Raw genomic sequence first — 17,978 nt, 5'->3', positions numbered from 1 at the left:
GAAAGGAATTGAACACATTGTTTTTTATTGTGTAAACGTATCAAAAAAATATTTGAAAGAGAATTTCAATATAATTTTTTGTATATTGACATTCATAAATGAATGATAAAAGAGAAATCGAAATGTGTGATCTAACAGAGAATCACTGACAAAATCTAGTGAACGAGAAGAAGGACCAACAAATTATTTACACATTAGTTGTAATCTAGAAAAACTTATGAAGATTCCAAAACTTGCCAATCATCATTTGCATCTTATCAATAATTTTTTAACTACACTTTGCTTCTGTACATTCTTTATACCCCGGAATGAGTATCTTGAAGCAAAAAAGCAAAATCCAGATCTTAAATTTTTTGAAGTTTCGAGTATTCCGATTGCATTACATTGAGTAAGCTATGTTTCCCTAGTTATGCTTGCATGTTCAATTCTAATATATTTTTTTCGAAGTAATGATGAAGATACAAGTAAAAGTATTTTTTTTATATGTATTATATGTTGTGTAGCTTTATCTGCGATAATATTATATGGCAAATACAGCTTAGAACAAGATGTTGTTTTTCAAGCCTTCCAATATACCAAGTCATATACCGATTATGAAAATCAACAATATGATCACACAAAATCCATATTTAAAAATATATTACTCAGGTTATACTTTCTATGGTCGATATAAATGTTTTCCCATGTCCAAAATTATTCAAGTCAATGATTCCATAACAACAACATCAATTCGCACCATTAAAGACAATGGTTGGGTGACTTGTACAAGTCACATTAAATGTTGAGACAACGAAAGAAATACGGGATTATGTATATCTTTATAGCTCAACATATCTAAGACATTTACCAACAATCACTTACGGCGGATATAAAATTATGACACGAATATGGTATTGGTGACAAAAAGTGAAAGTTTAAATACAGTAAGGCTGTTGGAATTGTGATGTCAATATTCTTTTCAGGAGTAGGATATGTCTATAGGCTGAGCGCCGTCCCGAAGTATTATCCAGTGGTTACGAAGTCAAGCCTTCAAATGCCGATGGAGCCAATTAATGAAAGCGATATACTCTTTGATATAATTAGTTTAACAGGTTGCGAATAAAATTCAATTTATGTTAAAATGTTTTTATTTAGTATCAATATAATGATTTTCTTTAAGATAAATTGTTTTTATTACAAATGGATAAATGTTTAATTTCTTTTAATTGAATATTAAGATGTGTATTGATGAAAATAGACACTTGTGATCATTGTTATTTTATATTTATATTTACGAAATCATATGACTAACTATTTACCTTTCATGATTTTAGAATCATAATAATGTTCTTTTATATATATCAAAATATTTCTCATGTACCAAATGATGTGAACAATCTTTTTAAAAAATAATTATGATTATGTATGAAGAAAATGCAAAACGAGGAATTAATTCAACTAAGATATTCAAGCAAAAATGATACAAAATTATAATATAGAAAAACTTCGTTATTGAAGCAGCATAATTTAACTTGTAACATTTATTTGTGAACAAAAAATGTATTCTTATTTTCTGTTGTGCCGGGTACGTTTAAAGTACCTCTGAAAAGTGCCGTTTTATTGGAAATGACTGGATCTCCAAGCGTTGTATTAACTCAACCCAGCACACCAGCTTTCCCTCTAAGTCATGACAATTCAAATGGAGATCTCATAATAAAGCAAAATGATATACTTGACAGTCCAAAAGGTAGCAAATACAAAGTAATTTCATTACTTGGTCGTGGACAATTTGGTCAAGTTTTAAAAGTTGAAGAAATACAATCCAATTCGAATGGAACACAAATGCCTACCACATATGCTATTAAAGTTTCCAAATCTCATCTTCGTTATCGTCAACAAGCACAACGTGAAGTTCAACTCATGATGCAAATACAATCGCAAATTAATGAAGATGAAAAAGAATGTATTGTACAATTATACGATTGGTTTGTTTATTATGATCACATCTGCATGGTAATTGAGCTATTATCATTTGATCTTTATGAAATCATCAAACGCCGTGATTATACAGGCCTTCCACTTCAGCTTGTTCAAGTTGTAGCTAAGAAGATGCTTATTGCCTTAATTGCCTTACAACGTATTGGTGTTATTCATTGCGACCTTAAGCCTGAAAACATCTTACTTGGGGACATATATTCCTTTTCTGTCAAGATGATAGACTTTGGAAGTTCCATGTTATCAAATCAAGTACCACAATTTTACATTCAATCTCGATATTACAGAGCACCAGAAGTTCTCCTTGGCATGAACTATTCGTTTCCCATAGACATGTGGTCGCTTGGCTGCGTTCTTTTCGAACTTTTTACTGCGCTGCCACTTTTTCCAGGCCAAAATGAGTTTCAAATGGTCGAATTGATCACAACCATGCTTGGTAATGTGCCCGAACGTGTCTTAAATCTATCATCCAAGAAGGACATGTTCTTTACGAGTGATGGTTCCTTAAAAACAGAAGAACAATATTTTCGTGATAATGGATTAGGAACAGTTCCACAAACAGAGTTTAATTATCGTTACTTTATCATACCAGATTTAAAAAATGTTATTTTGGAATATGGTAAGAAAATGACAGATGAAATGAAAAGAAATGAAAGACCAAAAAGAATTGTGTTTTATGACTTCCTTGAAAAGATATTAAGAATAGACCCAGACGAAAGAATGACACCGACTGAGGCATTACAGCACGCTTTTATTAACGCGAATTTTACTGGTGGAAGTTAGTAGTAGTATAAATTAGATTCGCGATTATAACTCTGTATAAAATACATAAATGATTATATTGTTTTCTTGTGTTAATATAAAATTACATTCATTCATGTAATTACAAAAAAAAATATTGACATAAATACAATTTCTTTTTGATAACGCGATGATATAAATGTTTGATTATATAGACAAACAGATTATATTACAAAATCATTTTTTTCAAAAAGATTCAATTTATTGATTTATATAAAAATTCATATAAACATTACTATTACATATATAATTAGTTCCATTAAAAGAATAGTGGACTAATTTAAATGATTTTAATATTAAAATTCAAAATTTAACCACTTTCATGTCAGCTTGACACAATAACTGACTTTGTTCGGTTAGTTGTCATTTGACAATTAACTGTTTATTTTGTATCAAAAAGTTTCCAGGTGATAAATATTTGAGAAACAATTTGAATGCCAGTTTAAATCTGTATTGAATACTTGTTGGTTATCAAATGTTCTTTGTAGCTATTTTAGCTTTATCATTATCTACATCAGGTACTGTCACTGCTGATGTTCTTAATGTCCGTGCTAGCGCAACAACAAGCTCATCAGTTCTTTTCCAAATCAAGAAAAACAATAAAGTAACAATTACATCATCTGCTGCCTCTGGAAGCTGGTACAAGATTACATATAGCGGTAAGACAGGTTATGTTTCAGCACAATATATCAAACTTGATACAACAGCTATCAAAACAGGATATGTAACTGCTTCTGCTCTTAATGTTCGTTCTGAACCAACAACATCAAGCTCTACCCTTGGTCAACTTAAGAATGGCGTTAGCATTTCAATCTTAGGCACATCTGGAAATTGGTACATGATCAATTACAATGGCAAACTCGGATATGTTTCATCAGATTATGTTTCCACATCAAAGCCATCAACACCAACCACACCAACAACTGGAAAAGTTACACAAGCCCAACTCAAATCATTTGGCTGGAAAGATACCTCTTCCACAAATGTTAATGAATTAAACAACTGCTTATCCAAGTTCGGCATCACAACACAAGCTTCAATCCGCCACTTCATGTCACAATGCGCACATGAATCAGTTTTAGGTACATACACCAAAGAAATTGCTTCCGGATCAGCTTACGAAGGCAGAAAAGACCTTGGTAACACACAAAAGGGTGATGGTCCAAAGTTCAAGGGTGCTGGTTACATTCAAATGACAGGTCGTGCCAATTACCAAGCATTCGCTAACTACATTGGCGACCAAAACGTTATGCAAGGTGTTGACTACGTTGCTAAGAAGTATCCATGGACATCCGCTGGTTACTGGTGGTACAAGAATAACATGAACTCACTCTGCAACAAAGGTGCAACTGTTGAACAAGTCACAAAGAAAGTCAATGGTGGATACAATGGATTAGACTCACGTAAGAGCTACTACAACAAGGCTTGCAACATCTTCTAAACCATTTAAGTCTGAATATTTATATGCAGTCGGGTAAACCATTGAAGTTTTCTATCGTTCCGCGCGGAACCATTGAAATATTTTGTTTTTGATGAAGAGAATTGAGTTGAAAATTTTTATATTATATAATAATTTTTGTTTTTGCCTTGGAGAAAGAAAAATTTTCTGCATATAAAAGTCGATTTATGATTTTTTTTATCCTTGAAGATATTGGGTGTACTGGGTAATGGTATATACATAACTTTCGATCTAAAGTATGCAAACTTAAAAGAAAACGATATCCTATTGAAGAGCATATTTTTTTAATATCTAAAAATGATTTTGTTTTAATTGGAGAATTTGCTTACTATAAAAAAAGCTTGTTAGATGAAAATCTGATCCATTTACATAGTCGATAAAACCAAATTCGAATAAAGATAAGGAGTGAAATATATAATAAATTTCGTGTGACTGATGATGAAACATTTGAAGAGAATAACATTATTTCTGTTTCTACTGTACTTTTAGCACTTAAACTTAGAGGTGATAAACAAGTAATTTACACATACCCCAAAGAGAAAATTGATGTAAATTCTAAAGTTAATATCATAGGTGACTTTACATTTATATATCTAAAGTAATTCTGAAACAGGTTGGAATGTGAACGTGAATGAAAACGACAAACAATAATAAACTCTATCGAATATGATAGTTGTTTTGGGAATGTTTGCTTAATGTTAATGAATTTAAGTTTGATGAAGGATTTGTAGCAAAGGAAGACGGGATAAGTTTTTGGAAGAGAAGTTAGATTATTTGGGACTTAGGGGTAAAAAAAAGATAATTTTCATACAGTTTTGACCGCAAATACAAAGAAGCAAATACACCACAATGGTTAAGTTCCCAAGTGAAGAATATGAAAATGCTGCACAACTTGAAGTTACACACCAGCCTGCGTTATTAGGGTGTTTATGATAATGAAGAATTTACGGAATAATAATAAAGAGTTAACACTTCAGAACTTGGAAAATTATATAAGGAACATAATGGTTATACAGTTGTGGAATTGGGCTCAATACTGTACGATCTAAAGTAAAATGCTTTTCTTTTTATTTAAATACCCAGATGTAATTAAGAGAGTCAGAATTATCAATCCAAGGAAAGAAATATCGAATTATTATGAATTTTTGTGCAAAATCAGCTCAAAAGGGCATTTTTTCATGGAAAAACGAAATCACCGTGGAACAATGGGTTTAGTTCGTAAGGCTCATAACCTTAAGGTTGGAAGTTCGAGTCTTCCCGGTGGTCTTTTTTTCAGTTCAAAAAACTTTAGTAGTATTGAGCATGCTTGGTGGTTTTATTTGGATTTTATGTACTATGTTCATTTCATTTACTCCTTTTTTATTTTTTATTGTTTTATAAGCTCACAACAAATAAAATCAAAAGCATATTTTTTTTTAGAAAAATCGAAATCACCATGAAATACATCAACTAAGCAATAGCTTTTAGGAACAATTTTGTTGTTTCCTGTTGCCATTCCTTAAATGCATATTTTGACGATATTATCTCCTTTAAAATCTTTTGCAAATGGATCTTCTTCAACATTAGATTGACGGTATCCTACTGAAATGTTTTGTGTGCATTTTCTGTATGTTGGAAGATAACTTCTGACATATCTTCATCATTACTTCCTTTTGCGTCGACTCTAGAACATGACCAACTTCCGCCTCTAAAAGAAGGTGAAGTGAAGTTCATCAATTCGCTCAGCGAAGGAAACGTAAAAGCATAATTCGACATTGGTTCGACTCTTTGTTTGTCGCGATAATGGGAATAAGAAATATAACGGAAGTTTCGTATTATGTTTGGGAATTGCTTGATCTAGATGTCGTGAATTCGTTCGGAAAAGAATTCGTTTCGAACATGTTGCGAAACCAAAAGGTGATTGAAATTGTCCAAAAAATGCAATCTTAAAGAATTCAGTAATCTTGAAGAACAAATTTTGAAGATTCAAAAAAGCATGTTTTTAATTTGGAAAAATAAATTATTTGCGAAAATGTTTTAAAAACTTAATTCATTTTGTATAATAATAAAAAATGTTTTATGCTTAAAAATAGTAAAAAATGCCATTCGAATTTTTTCAAAATATATAGCTATGGCATATGCCATTTGAGTTCACTTTGGCAAAAGAAAATTCCTATGGCACTTTTTAATTTATATAGTTTACATTATAAAGAAATTCAGAAAAAAAGGAGATATTTGGTCGTTCACCGGGGAATGTGTCTAACGTCAAATTTATTGATGTTTTAAATACTTTACATAAGAAAATAGTGGTCACAGTGTACAAAAGTTGCTCACAAATTTGAAAGAAAATTTGTCGAAAATTAACAATGATGAACGAAAACAATGCTCCCCCTCTGAATTACAAAGTGCAATGGACACAAGAGGAAGACAATATCCTTCGAGATTTTATTAATGATAAAAGCGAAAACTTTTATGAATGGAAATACATTCATGATATGCTTTTACCATATAAAAATCCAATGCAAATCTCCGAAAGGTGGAAGAAAGTGTTAAGAAACGACATCAAGAAGGGATCATGGACACAAGAGGAAGACGATATGGTAATAAATCATGTAAATATATATGGACCAAAAAAATGGAATCTGTTAGGTGGTACTTTGAAACGTACAGGAAAACAATGCCGTGACAGGTGGGTGAATGTTCTTAATCGAAGATTAAACCTTGACTTCTATAACGTGTAAGGTGATAGCGCAATTACGTTTTCTGGGAAGTGTCATTTTAATTAATTCTGATGAAGAAAATTGGAATAACATATATGAAGAATGAAAAAAAAGTATTCTTATTATAAACATTCCCACCTTCACTATTGGCTTAATTTTCATTTTTTAGAAAGGTTTATTGTAAAAGTAATGCTTTACCAATTTCTTTGATACCAAAGTAATTACATCTTAAATATATAGAAAATCGCTCAGAGTAATTTATGTAGTCTACCACCTTTTTGTAACTCAAGAAGTTGATCTCTTTAAATCTTTCTTTGTGTAAATGATAAGTTTTATGAACATGTCATAACAAGTTCATGAATTTTCAATTTGAGAATTTTTGTTAGAAAATTTATTCTGACCTAATTAAATTAAGGCATTCCCTTTAGAGTATGTACGAAGTGGAACCTGAGACAACAGATATTCTCAGCTGAAAGTTTTTACATGTGCTAGCAACTGAATAATTAAATTATCAATTTTCATTTTTTATCTATTATTGGGAAAGTAACCATTGACGTTTTTTTTTTACAAAGAATATACATTGTATAGCAATGTTAATTGAATTACATAAAACTTATAACAATTATAATTATAATTCAACAAAATTCCATAAGTAAAGCATAATTAATAGAATATGTTTTTGTTTAATTTATTTATTGTGGCTTGTGATAAAGGAAATGAACCGCAGAGAGGAAAGCAGCAGCCATTATCAGCATCATAGATACCTGATAAGGTTGAGCGCAATATAAGAATTTTTCCTTTTCTCTAATAGCCAATGGTCTAATTGCTATTGCCATTTCTTCTCTAGCGTTCATCCATCCTTCCTTATCTGTGAACACTTTAATTTTGAAGTTACCTGCACGATCTGGGAGCATAAGTGTTTCTTGATAATATCCAGGCTCTATCATTTTCATGTGTCTTCTTACAAATACTCCAAGCATAAAGACTTCGACTTGAACATCATTCTCTGTATAATTCGACCATTCGCCTCTATCGGCGTAGACGATACGGGCACTAACCGTCACATTTTGCTTGATGTGATACTGAACAGGTGTTTCTCCAGTCTCAGCATCGCAATGGCTTGCTTCAATGATCTTTACATGGTTCTTGTAGTGAGTAAGCCATTCGCTAAGTTGTTTAAGAAGATCACGATTTCCATTTGAAACTGATGTATTAAGTTGTCCCATGTTTTCAGAAAGAGTGATTTCTTTCTGCATGGTTTCATCGAGTGCAAAAGTAGAGGAATGAATGATTATGATACGACCACCATTTCGTGCTTGAAATGCTGATATGGGAATTAAATCATTGGCTAAATGTGGTGAATATGAAACAAGATCCGGATTAACAGGTAAATGTTCAAGGCCACCTATAACAATAGGGAAACGGAAATCATTTGGACGATCAATTGTTGAGTATCCACCTTCGTATAAAAGTGGATTAACAGACTGAGAAACGATTTGTGGTGGGGCAACAATTTTTCGGAGAACAACCTGTTTGTTTCCATTAATATCTGTAATTTTATTGGAACTGATTACACGGAGATTGAGATGCCTGTAAATTTTATCTTGAAGTTCACTACCTTGATTTGATGAAAAAACATATGCATTGCCACCGTTGTCAACAAAATCAAATAAATCATCTGCATTATTACCCAAGCAAGATGTTTTACTGCACATTATAATAACTGTATCATAAACCTTTTGTCCAAAACGTTCAAGATAAACTTGATTTTTTCCGCATGTTGAAAATGTGATTTCGCAATTAAGTGATTTTAGATCATTAAAGAAAGTAGAATATTTATCTTCATCTCCTTTTGCTGAAAGTAATGCGAGAATTTTATGTGTAGATGAGGATAGTGATAAAAAAGCTAGAAAAAACATTTTGACCAAACACAAAAGTGACAATATTTTAGGATACCCCAAATTTGTTTTGTTTAACGTATTTTTAAGACATTTGATTTGAAATTCACAAATTTAAGATTTTATCAAGTGGAAATTGCAAGATCTCTGTTCAAATCAATACTATTGATCCAATTCTTATGCCACCAGATCGGGAATTCGATCCAATCAATTTAGGGTATCGTAATGAACCATTAAAGCAAGTACCTCTTATCCAAATATTTGGGAAAGCGATTGAAGATCATTCGGATCAATGTATTATTGTTCATGGAATGTTTGCAAAAATTTATGTTGATTGTCCACAAGATGAAAATGAACAAAATCAATTTCGTGATGCAATTCTTCATCACATATCAACAAAATTTCCAGAACAAATTGTTTATGATTTTAAAACCGTTACTTCCACTTCAATATATGGTTATAATATGCCACAACGTTTTCTTCAAATCTCTTTAATATCATTAAATCTTCAACAAATATCTTATCATTTATCAACGTTTGTTTGGGGAGGTAAAGCAATTAAATCATATGAAGGTCATATACCATATTTTCTTCAATTTTTTCGAGATTATAATCTTACAGGATGTGGCAAAATTAATCTTTCCAACTTTAAAATTCTTGAATCCAAAATCAGTAAATATGGAACAGAAATACATTGTACTGTTAATGATATTATTTCACCCAAAGTTAATTCTTCATCTCAAATTTTAAGTCATCTTGAACCAATTTGGAAAGAACAAAAAGAAATCCGAAGAAACATGAACATTGATACAGAACCAGCAATTACATTTACAAGTCGTAGAGATCTTTTATTTACACAACGTCTTCCACAAATAGAACCATCACAAATTCCACCAACATCACAAGAATTAGAAAATCTTTTAGAATATCTCGAAAAATATGATCCTAATAAATCACTTGAATCAATTGAAAATGAAGAACAACGTACGCAACTTGAAGTTGATTCTATTTTAAGCGAAGGCCCGATTTTTCATTGTCCATCAACATTTGACGTGCGACCGTTAACATGCACTCTATCGGATTTAACATCACAAGTCACAACGATAGACACTTTTGCTACCAAACTTATTGTTCAAGAAAATAAATCATTTTTTAAATATACCAAAGAAACCTTTAATCAAAATGAAGAAGAAGAACTTAATGAAGAACAACCTGAAGAAGACACTCAAGAAGAAAATCATTCATCAGAAAACATTTCAATTTTATTTCTAGAAATTGGATGTAAACCACGTCCAAACTTATTACCAGATCCTGAACATGATCCAATTATTTTTATTATTTATTCCTTTTATTTAAATGATAAAATACTTGAAACCGGCGTCATATATAACGGTCCCAAATTTCAATACCCCATTCAATGCATGTACGTTAACGACGAGCCGACACTTTTTTCTAAACTTATCAATTTGATTCTTCGATTAAATCCAGATATTATTGTAGGCTTTAATACTGAGAAAGAATCAATTGGTTATATTAATGAACGTTCAATTTATTTAGGCATCACCAATTTTTATGATGAAATTTCACGAGTTAAAAAACATTTTACATCATTCGAAGATGTCCGTAATATTGGCGGACGAATTATTTTTAATGTATGGCGAATAATTCGTGGGATAGAACGCTTACGTATTTATACAATAACTAACATTAGTGACAAAATATTAGGTATTCCATTTCCAGAGATTACTAATGAACAAATATTAACATGGCTTGAAATTACGCCGTATAAATATATCTTTTTTATATATAACAAAATGAACATAGTTCTTAGTCTTATTCGAAAGTTAAATTTAATTCCATATATCTGTGAATTAACTCAAGTTTTTGGTATTGATATATGTTCGACATTAACAAGAGGATCACAATTCCATACTGAATCATTATTATGTCGTGTCTCGAAACGAATGAATTATTTGTTATATACGCCAACGCGGAAAGAAATGATGAGCCAAAGAGCGCCAATGAGTATTCCATTAGTAATGGAGCCCAAAAGCGGATTTTATTCGAACCCTGTTATGGTGATTGATTTCCAATCGTTATATCCATCGACAATCATTGGTTATAATTTATGTTATTCAACGATTTTGGGAAGAGTAGAAAACATTAAAAAAGGTTTCGGTCAAATTGGTTGTGTCGAGAATTATCAAATCGATATGAAGAAAGTGAATGAAATGATAAATAATTCGGATGTAATTAATACGCCAAATGATGTGTTGTTCGTGAAGAAAAACGTAAGAAAAGGTATATTCCCAATTATGTTGGAACAAATATTAAACTTAAGGAGTTATATTAAGGATACAATTAAAAATACAAAAAATGTGAAACTTTTGTCTGTATTAGATTCAAGACAAAAAGCATTGAAATCTTTCGCTGCTTGTATTTATGGGTATACAAGTGCTCATTATTCAGGTAGAATGCCTTGCGTAGAGTTGGGGGATTCGATTGTGGAATGTTCGCGTCATCTAATTGAATTCGTATTAAATTATATCGAAAAAAATTATGAAAACTTAACGGTGTTGTACGGAGATACCGATTCTTTGTTTATTATGATGCCAAATTCATCAAAAGAAAAATGTTTCAAATTCGCAGAAAATTTATGTAAAGAAATTAGTTCGTTTTTCCCATCGCCGATAAAAATTAAGTTGGAAAAAATTTACTACGGAGTGTTCTTGGTGAACAAGAAACGTTATTGTGGTTGGATGTACGAAAATGTTCATCAAAATAAATTAACATTTGATGTGAAAGGTTTGGAAATTAAAAGACGCGATTCATGTTTGTTGGTGTCTAAAGTGATGACTGATGTATTAGAATTAATTCAAAAATATCATAATATTGATATCGCAAAAGATAAATTTATTGAATATATCAATGGGATTTGTAACAATTCTATCCCTTTGGGTGATTATATATTCGCTAAAGAAATTAGACCTGGTACTTACAAAGTTAAGCCACCAGTGGCGTACGTTAGCGAAACATTAGAAAAAAGTGACCCGCGTAAAAAGCCGATATACGGTGAACGCATTCAATATGTCATAGTTTCATCGGCGCCGAAGTCAAAATTAATTGAAAGGGTCGTATCGGTTAACGAATATTTGGAAAAAAATTTAAGAATCGATATAAATTATTACATATTAAAACAAATTATACCTTCGTTAGGGAGGGTATTAGAAACTATTGGCGTTGATGTAAATCAATGGATTAAAAATATTAATATTAATTTATATAAAATTCCATATTATCCATTTAAGAAAAATTACAAGCAAATTACAATTTTAGAAAGATATTGCAAACAAGTGATTTGTCCTTTGTGTGAAAAAGAATGTAAAAATAATAAAATTTCTAGATTTTGTAATAGTTGTTTAAATAATGGAGGGAAAAAAGAATGCATTTTCGAATTGGTGAAAAGAGTTAAACTGTTCGAAAGACAATATTTTGAGTGTTTGGAAAAATGTAGTAAATGTGCAAATATAGATGGAATTGATAAGGACGCATTTTGCTGTTATTCATGTGATAACTATTGGAAATGCGCTTTAGCTAAAGAAAAAATGGATACATATCAATCTTATCTCGAAATTAATGAATAATAAAATAAAATTATTTGATTTTTTTATTGCAAAAAGAAAATAATTATTTTCTTGTTTGTAATTTGAGAAAATGAAATAATTTAATTCGATAATATTAATTCTTCTTCACAACAATTTACATAATTACCTAAAATTTCTTGTGTATTATTTTGATCATATGAAATTGATTAATAAATGTTAATGATAATAATGTGACATCAATAGAATTCGGTACCACTATAATTCGTTTCGATGGATTAATTAACCATTTCTTTTCGCTCGGATAATATTAATGGTCAGAACACGATAGGTGCACCTCTCAAAAAGTGACATGTTTTTGCACTTTTCGTAAAATAAACAAATACCTTTTAATTTCAATTTTTGGCAAAACGATTACGAATAAAAGGTTATCTGCATCATTCGCATAAACTGATGTTCAAAAAAGGAAACAGCTTATGATGAAGACATAAATAAATTACATGTATGGAACACAACCAATTAAGGAAACGGGAATAGCCAACCATCAGCTTTTAACTAAATCTTCTTCTTTATAAATGCTTTCGATTTAAATTTTTATTTTATGTACACTTTAGTTGTTCATTTACACCAAAATGATAATATAAGTTAAAATATTAGAAAAAATTTACAAAGTTTTTGTTTTGAAAAGTGTTACGATCGTTTTTAAAAAAAAGTGAATTTCTTATTCGAACCATTATCAATTATATCCAATAATTGGACGCTTAAATGAATTCAAATAAGTAATAAAAAAGTAGCGTAAAAATTAATGTTATTGTATCTTAATTTTTAATACTGAAACTTTATTGCTTCTGAGATTCGGATTAAAAAAAATATGTAAATGAAAAAGTGTCATTTAATAAGAAATGAATGATTTTTCTTCAACTACAAACAATTTAAAAAGAGATAATATTAATAATGAAAGTCACACCATTAGTCTAGAAGATCTTATTTCTCTCAAAAAATTAATATTTAATTTAACAGAAGAGAATCTTGTTTTTTCAACTCAACAAACAATGAAATTATTTGATTTAACTTTTCCACATTCATTTAATTATATTACAAGTAAATTAGTTTACTTTGCATTTTATTCACAACATAAAGAAAGTTTTATTTATGTTAAATATTTACAATCAATTCAAAACGAAGAAGAAACATATAAAAACATTCCAAAAATCATTGAATTTTTTTATAAATATATTTCTGAAATTGAATCACAAGAAGCATATTATCTAATTGATAAAATGATTGAATACAATTTAATTCATAAAGATATTATTAAAAACATTAAATCAAAATATTTTTCACATTACAGAGCAAAAAATGAAAACGAAAAACAAAAAAAAATTCATGATAATTTTTATAAATATTATAATGATAATTATATAAAACTTTCACAAAATGATTGGGAACTTCATAAACAATATATTAAAGAAGGGCATAATCCGAATGAAATTGCGAAAATAATTCGAAATGATGAAATCGAAAAACTTCAAGAAATATCATCGGAAACAAATTTTGATTTTAATCAAAAAATTGAGCCATCACTTTATGAAAGATGTTCATTTGTTAATAAAGAAAATGTTACATTAATTGATTATGCAGCATTTTTTTCATCAGTTAAATGTTTTAAATATTTGCTTATGAATGGCGCTAATGTAAATAACACAGGTAAATATGCAGTTGCAGGTGGAAATGTAGAAATCATTCATTTATGTGAACAAAATCATTCTTCATTTGACAATGTATATGAAACTGCAATTAGATTTCATCAAAATGATATCTTTAAATATCTTTATGAGAATGAAATTGCTGAAATTAACAGTTTAGAAGAATTAGGGAAAAAATGTATTTTATATAATAACTATGAACTTTTATCATTTTTATTTAAAGAAGGATTGGAGGTTAATGATGATATCATTAATGAATTGTCAAGAGATGGAAACATATTTCTTGTCAAATATTTTCTTAAGGAAAATAATCCACCAGAAAATATTTTATTCTTTGCTGCAATATCAGGAAATATCGAACTCGTAAAATATGTTTTAAAACAAAAAGGTATTGATGTTAATGCCAAAGATTTTTATATGTTATATTTATATTTTATTTTGATTATTTGGTATTTCAAAATAATATTTGGAAATTATTTCTATTATTTAATACAGCACTTATGTTAGCATCTAATCTAGTTAATATAGAAATAGTTAAATTACTTCTTGAACAAGAAGGAATTGATGTTAATCCTAAAAATATTTTTTGTTTTTGTTTAAAATTAATTTTACTAATTTTTGGTTTCAAAATTTTGTTTGGAAATTATTTAAATTATTTGAAACATTACTTTCAATACTTATTATGTATAATGAAGTGGAAATTTTTAAATTACTTCTCCAACAGAAAGGAATAGATGTTAATGCTAAAGGCTTTTGTTTGTTTTATTTTGGATTTATGTTGATAATTTCGTAATTCAAAATAATATTTGGAAATTATTTCTATTATTTAATACAGCACTTATGTTCGCATCTATTCTAGGTAATATAGAAGTCGTAAAATTACTTCTTGAACAAAAAGGAATTAACATAAATGATAAAGACATTTAATCTTTTTTATATGATTTTTATTATGATAATTTTCTATTTCAAAATAATATTTGGAAATTATTCAAATTATTTCAAACAGCACTTATGAAAGCATCTTCAAATGGTCATATAGAAATAGTTGAATTACTTCGTAACGTATCGTTTCAGCAGTCTTGAATGATCAAGACAATAAATAAAAACAAAATGATATAATTTTTTTTTAATCCTCAAGTAAAAGCGTATTCAAAGATAACGTCTTGTATCTAATCTTTTACATGTTGATGATTTTCTGATATTTACTCATGAAATATAATTCTTTTTTCGGCTATTTGTTTAATAATTTTTCTAATAAATGGGATTAAAAAGAGGTTCTCGAAGGAAGTGAGGTTAGGTACCATAGAAGACTTTAAATAGTTTACATAAATTTGAAAGTTACGATAGATAATTTCACTTAACATTTCTATCCATTCTTCTTTCCAAATAATTTCATAATTATTATTTTTATATACAACAATTTTATTTAAACATAACTTATATCATTGCAGGAAAATCAAATACCATATTTGATATATCAATTTCTTCTTCAGAATCTTCTTTTTCTTTTTGGGTATAAACCTCATTAGAAACCTGGTTTTCATGCAACTCTACAAGAAAAGAATCAATAAATGAATCAGACAATTGTATTGATTCAATTTGTTTTGTAATTTCAGCTTCAAATTGATTGTTTAATGGTGAAACAAATCTTTTTCGTTGGTTCCTAAAAAAATCTCTTACTTGTCTTTTGGTCAAAGAACTCTTTTGACATAATAAATTAATATCTTCAGGAGTGATAAATGGATCATTTAAGCTATGAATTAAGTGAGCTTTTAATAAAATCCTAGGATCATTCTTTTTTAATGAAATACTTGTTTTTATTTCATTTGTAGTGTCATTAATAAATTTTTTTAATCGAATTAATCCATCTGATTCATTATCAAATTGTTCCGTTTGAAAGTCCATGGCTTTTACGATTCCATCGTAGCCCAAAGAGTGAGCTTCCCTAAATTTTGGTTCTGTGTTGGAAAAGTTTTTCGGAAACATTTTTTTTCCAAAGAAACGGCTTTTTGGCAATTCAAATTTCAATACAATGCATCAAAATAACCGCTCAATTTCAAATACTATTTCGGTTTGGAAAGACGATAAATCAAACGGTTTTGAAAACCTTCAGATTTACCTAACTTTCAATTTTATTTTACATGGGTATGATGACCAGTAATGAATTTGGCTATTTCTGTGAATCCATATTGAGATGGGAGCATAAGTGATGTTCTAAACGATTCACATAATCTCCTAGTGTCATTTCGACATCCTAAATTATTCCAAAAAATATTAAATAACATTAATAACCGCCGAATAGTGTGGACAATAGTTAGGAAAATGCACGGATATTGGTAGGAAAATTTTGTTGAATTTTAAATAACTATACAGTTTTTTTAAATGTTCATATACCTTGTTTACTGTATTAAAATCTTTGTGTTTATATAAAAATCGACCAAATAATTCTTTTATCTAATTATAACTGAGAAATTTTCATTTTTCAAACCCCAATCATCACTGTCATAATAAGGAGAACATAATTTACATGTACCTTTACAAGTATATTCATTTAGTACCTCTTCAGAATTAGCCACAGAAGGTCTAAACATGTTTTGTCTTGGGTGTCTTTGATGTATAATCAAAGGATATACGAACATTCTTGCGAATCCAGGCGCGAATTTCATCATTCTTGCTTGAAACACAGTATCAACGCCTGGGTTTGCAGGCAATTCATTAAATCCTTGGACTGCATCCCATAAATCCTTCGAAAGCAAAAGGAAATCTCCTGTTGCGCAAGGATAACTTTTCTTTGAGAATGCGTCTGAAGAGTCAACAATAGCAAATCTATAAGATCCATGACCACAACGTTGGTTTATATCCATTTTCCTTAATTTCCATATTTCGGTTACATTTCCAATTAGTTCCATCATAGTAATTCCATCGTTTTTCAAAGTTGTATCTCTTTGATCCCATCTTAACGCACGATACATAATCGCTTCATTAAATTGGCGCGCTGCAATTAACTCGAACAATTCGGTAGAGAATAAATCATCGGTATTTGCTGTCAACACAAATTTACCAAACGATCTACGTGTACCAATATTTTTCGCTATGTATTCGAAAAACGCCATTTTTTTATTCAGTTTTTCACATAATTTTTCATGTGATTTCGGCGGTACAATTATATAGCGAACTTTGTTACGTAAATTAGGCCCTATAACAAATTCTTCGGATAAAAGTGTGGTAGTTTCGGCTGTTGCATAATCAACAAATACAACTTCTATATTAGCGAGTGGTACTTGACTTAATGCATAATCTATTGATGTTAATGTGTTCTGTGATCGCATCATATAACCACCTGAAAAATTATCATGTCGACCTGTTACAACGATACTCATATAAGGAATTGGATTTTCCTTATATGAGAAATCTTTATATGCTTCAGTAAGCATTTGATGTACATCGGAATTTGGTGAACCAATGTGTTCGATTTTATTTGGCTGTGGTAATTTGTCTATTTTATGTGAATAATTACGAAAATGAATTTTACATTGTGAAAGATGTAAAGTGTTAAGAACATTTTGAATGGATGCTTCAATCGTTGTGTTTGAATATCCTTTAACTAATATATGTTCTGTTGTTTGCTTATGAAGTTGTTGAATTATAAAATCAGCCGCTTCTGATGATGAAATACTTTGATATGTTGAATAAGGGGAATATTCTATGTGAGAATAGCCAACTTTAAGGCATTCACGTACTGATCGCATTGTCGGATTTTCAAGATCATGAACTGCGGTTGAATCAATAAGATATGGCATTTCAATAAAACTACCTCCATTTGATATTACTGTTTGCAT

General features: G+C 29.7%; 4 protein-coding genes across 4 annotated transcripts; 2 read left to right on the top strand and 2 right to left on the bottom strand.

Moving 5' to 3' along the window:
* Positions 1 to 1,605: 1,605 nt before the first annotated feature.
* On the top strand, positions 1,606 to 2,757 carry GO595_004379 (CMGC family protein kinase; the record flags this gene model as incomplete). The annotated part of the gene is made up of 1 exon (XM_067917504.1): positions 1,606 to 2,757. The coding sequence occupies one exon, from the start codon at positions 1,606 to 1,608 to the stop codon at positions 2,755 to 2,757; it is 1,152 nt and encodes a 383-aa protein (XP_067775503.1).
* A 493-nt stretch (positions 2,758 to 3,250) lies between these two features.
* Positions 3,251 to 4,216, top strand: GO595_004378 (N-acetylmuramoyl-L-alanine amidase CwlA precursor; the record flags this gene model as incomplete). Its single annotated transcript, XM_067917503.1, has 1 exon — positions 3,251 to 4,216. One exon carries the CDS (start codon positions 3,251 to 3,253, stop codon positions 4,214 to 4,216), a length of 966 nt encoding a protein of 321 aa, XP_067775502.1.
* A 3,409-nt stretch (positions 4,217 to 7,625) lies between these two features.
* Positions 7,626 to 8,648, bottom strand: GO595_004377 (dolichyl-diphosphooligosaccharide--protein glycosyltransferase 48 kDa subunit; the record flags this gene model as incomplete). The annotated part of the gene is made up of 1 exon (XM_067917502.1): positions 7,626 to 8,648. One exon carries the CDS (start codon positions 8,646 to 8,648, stop codon positions 7,626 to 7,628), a length of 1,023 nt encoding a protein of 340 aa, XP_067775501.1.
* Positions 8,649 to 16,589: 7,941 nt separating this feature from the next.
* GO595_004376 (Methyltransferase FkbM family) lies at positions 16,590 to 17,978 on the bottom strand (the record flags this gene model as incomplete). Its single annotated transcript, XM_067917501.1, has 1 exon — positions 16,590 to 17,978. One exon carries the CDS (start codon positions 17,976 to 17,978, stop codon positions 16,590 to 16,592), a length of 1,389 nt encoding a protein of 462 aa, XP_067775500.1.

Source organism: Histomonas meleagridis (genome assembly GCF_020186115.1).
Source record: "Histomonas meleagridis strain 2922-C6/04-10x chromosome Unknown contig_26, whole genome shotgun sequence".
Lineage (NCBI taxonomy): Eukaryota > Parabasalia > Tritrichomonadida > Dientamoebidae > Histomonas > Histomonas meleagridis.
The sequence above is the reverse complement of the archived record's forward strand: the minus strand, read 5'-3'. Positions and strand labels throughout refer to the sequence as shown.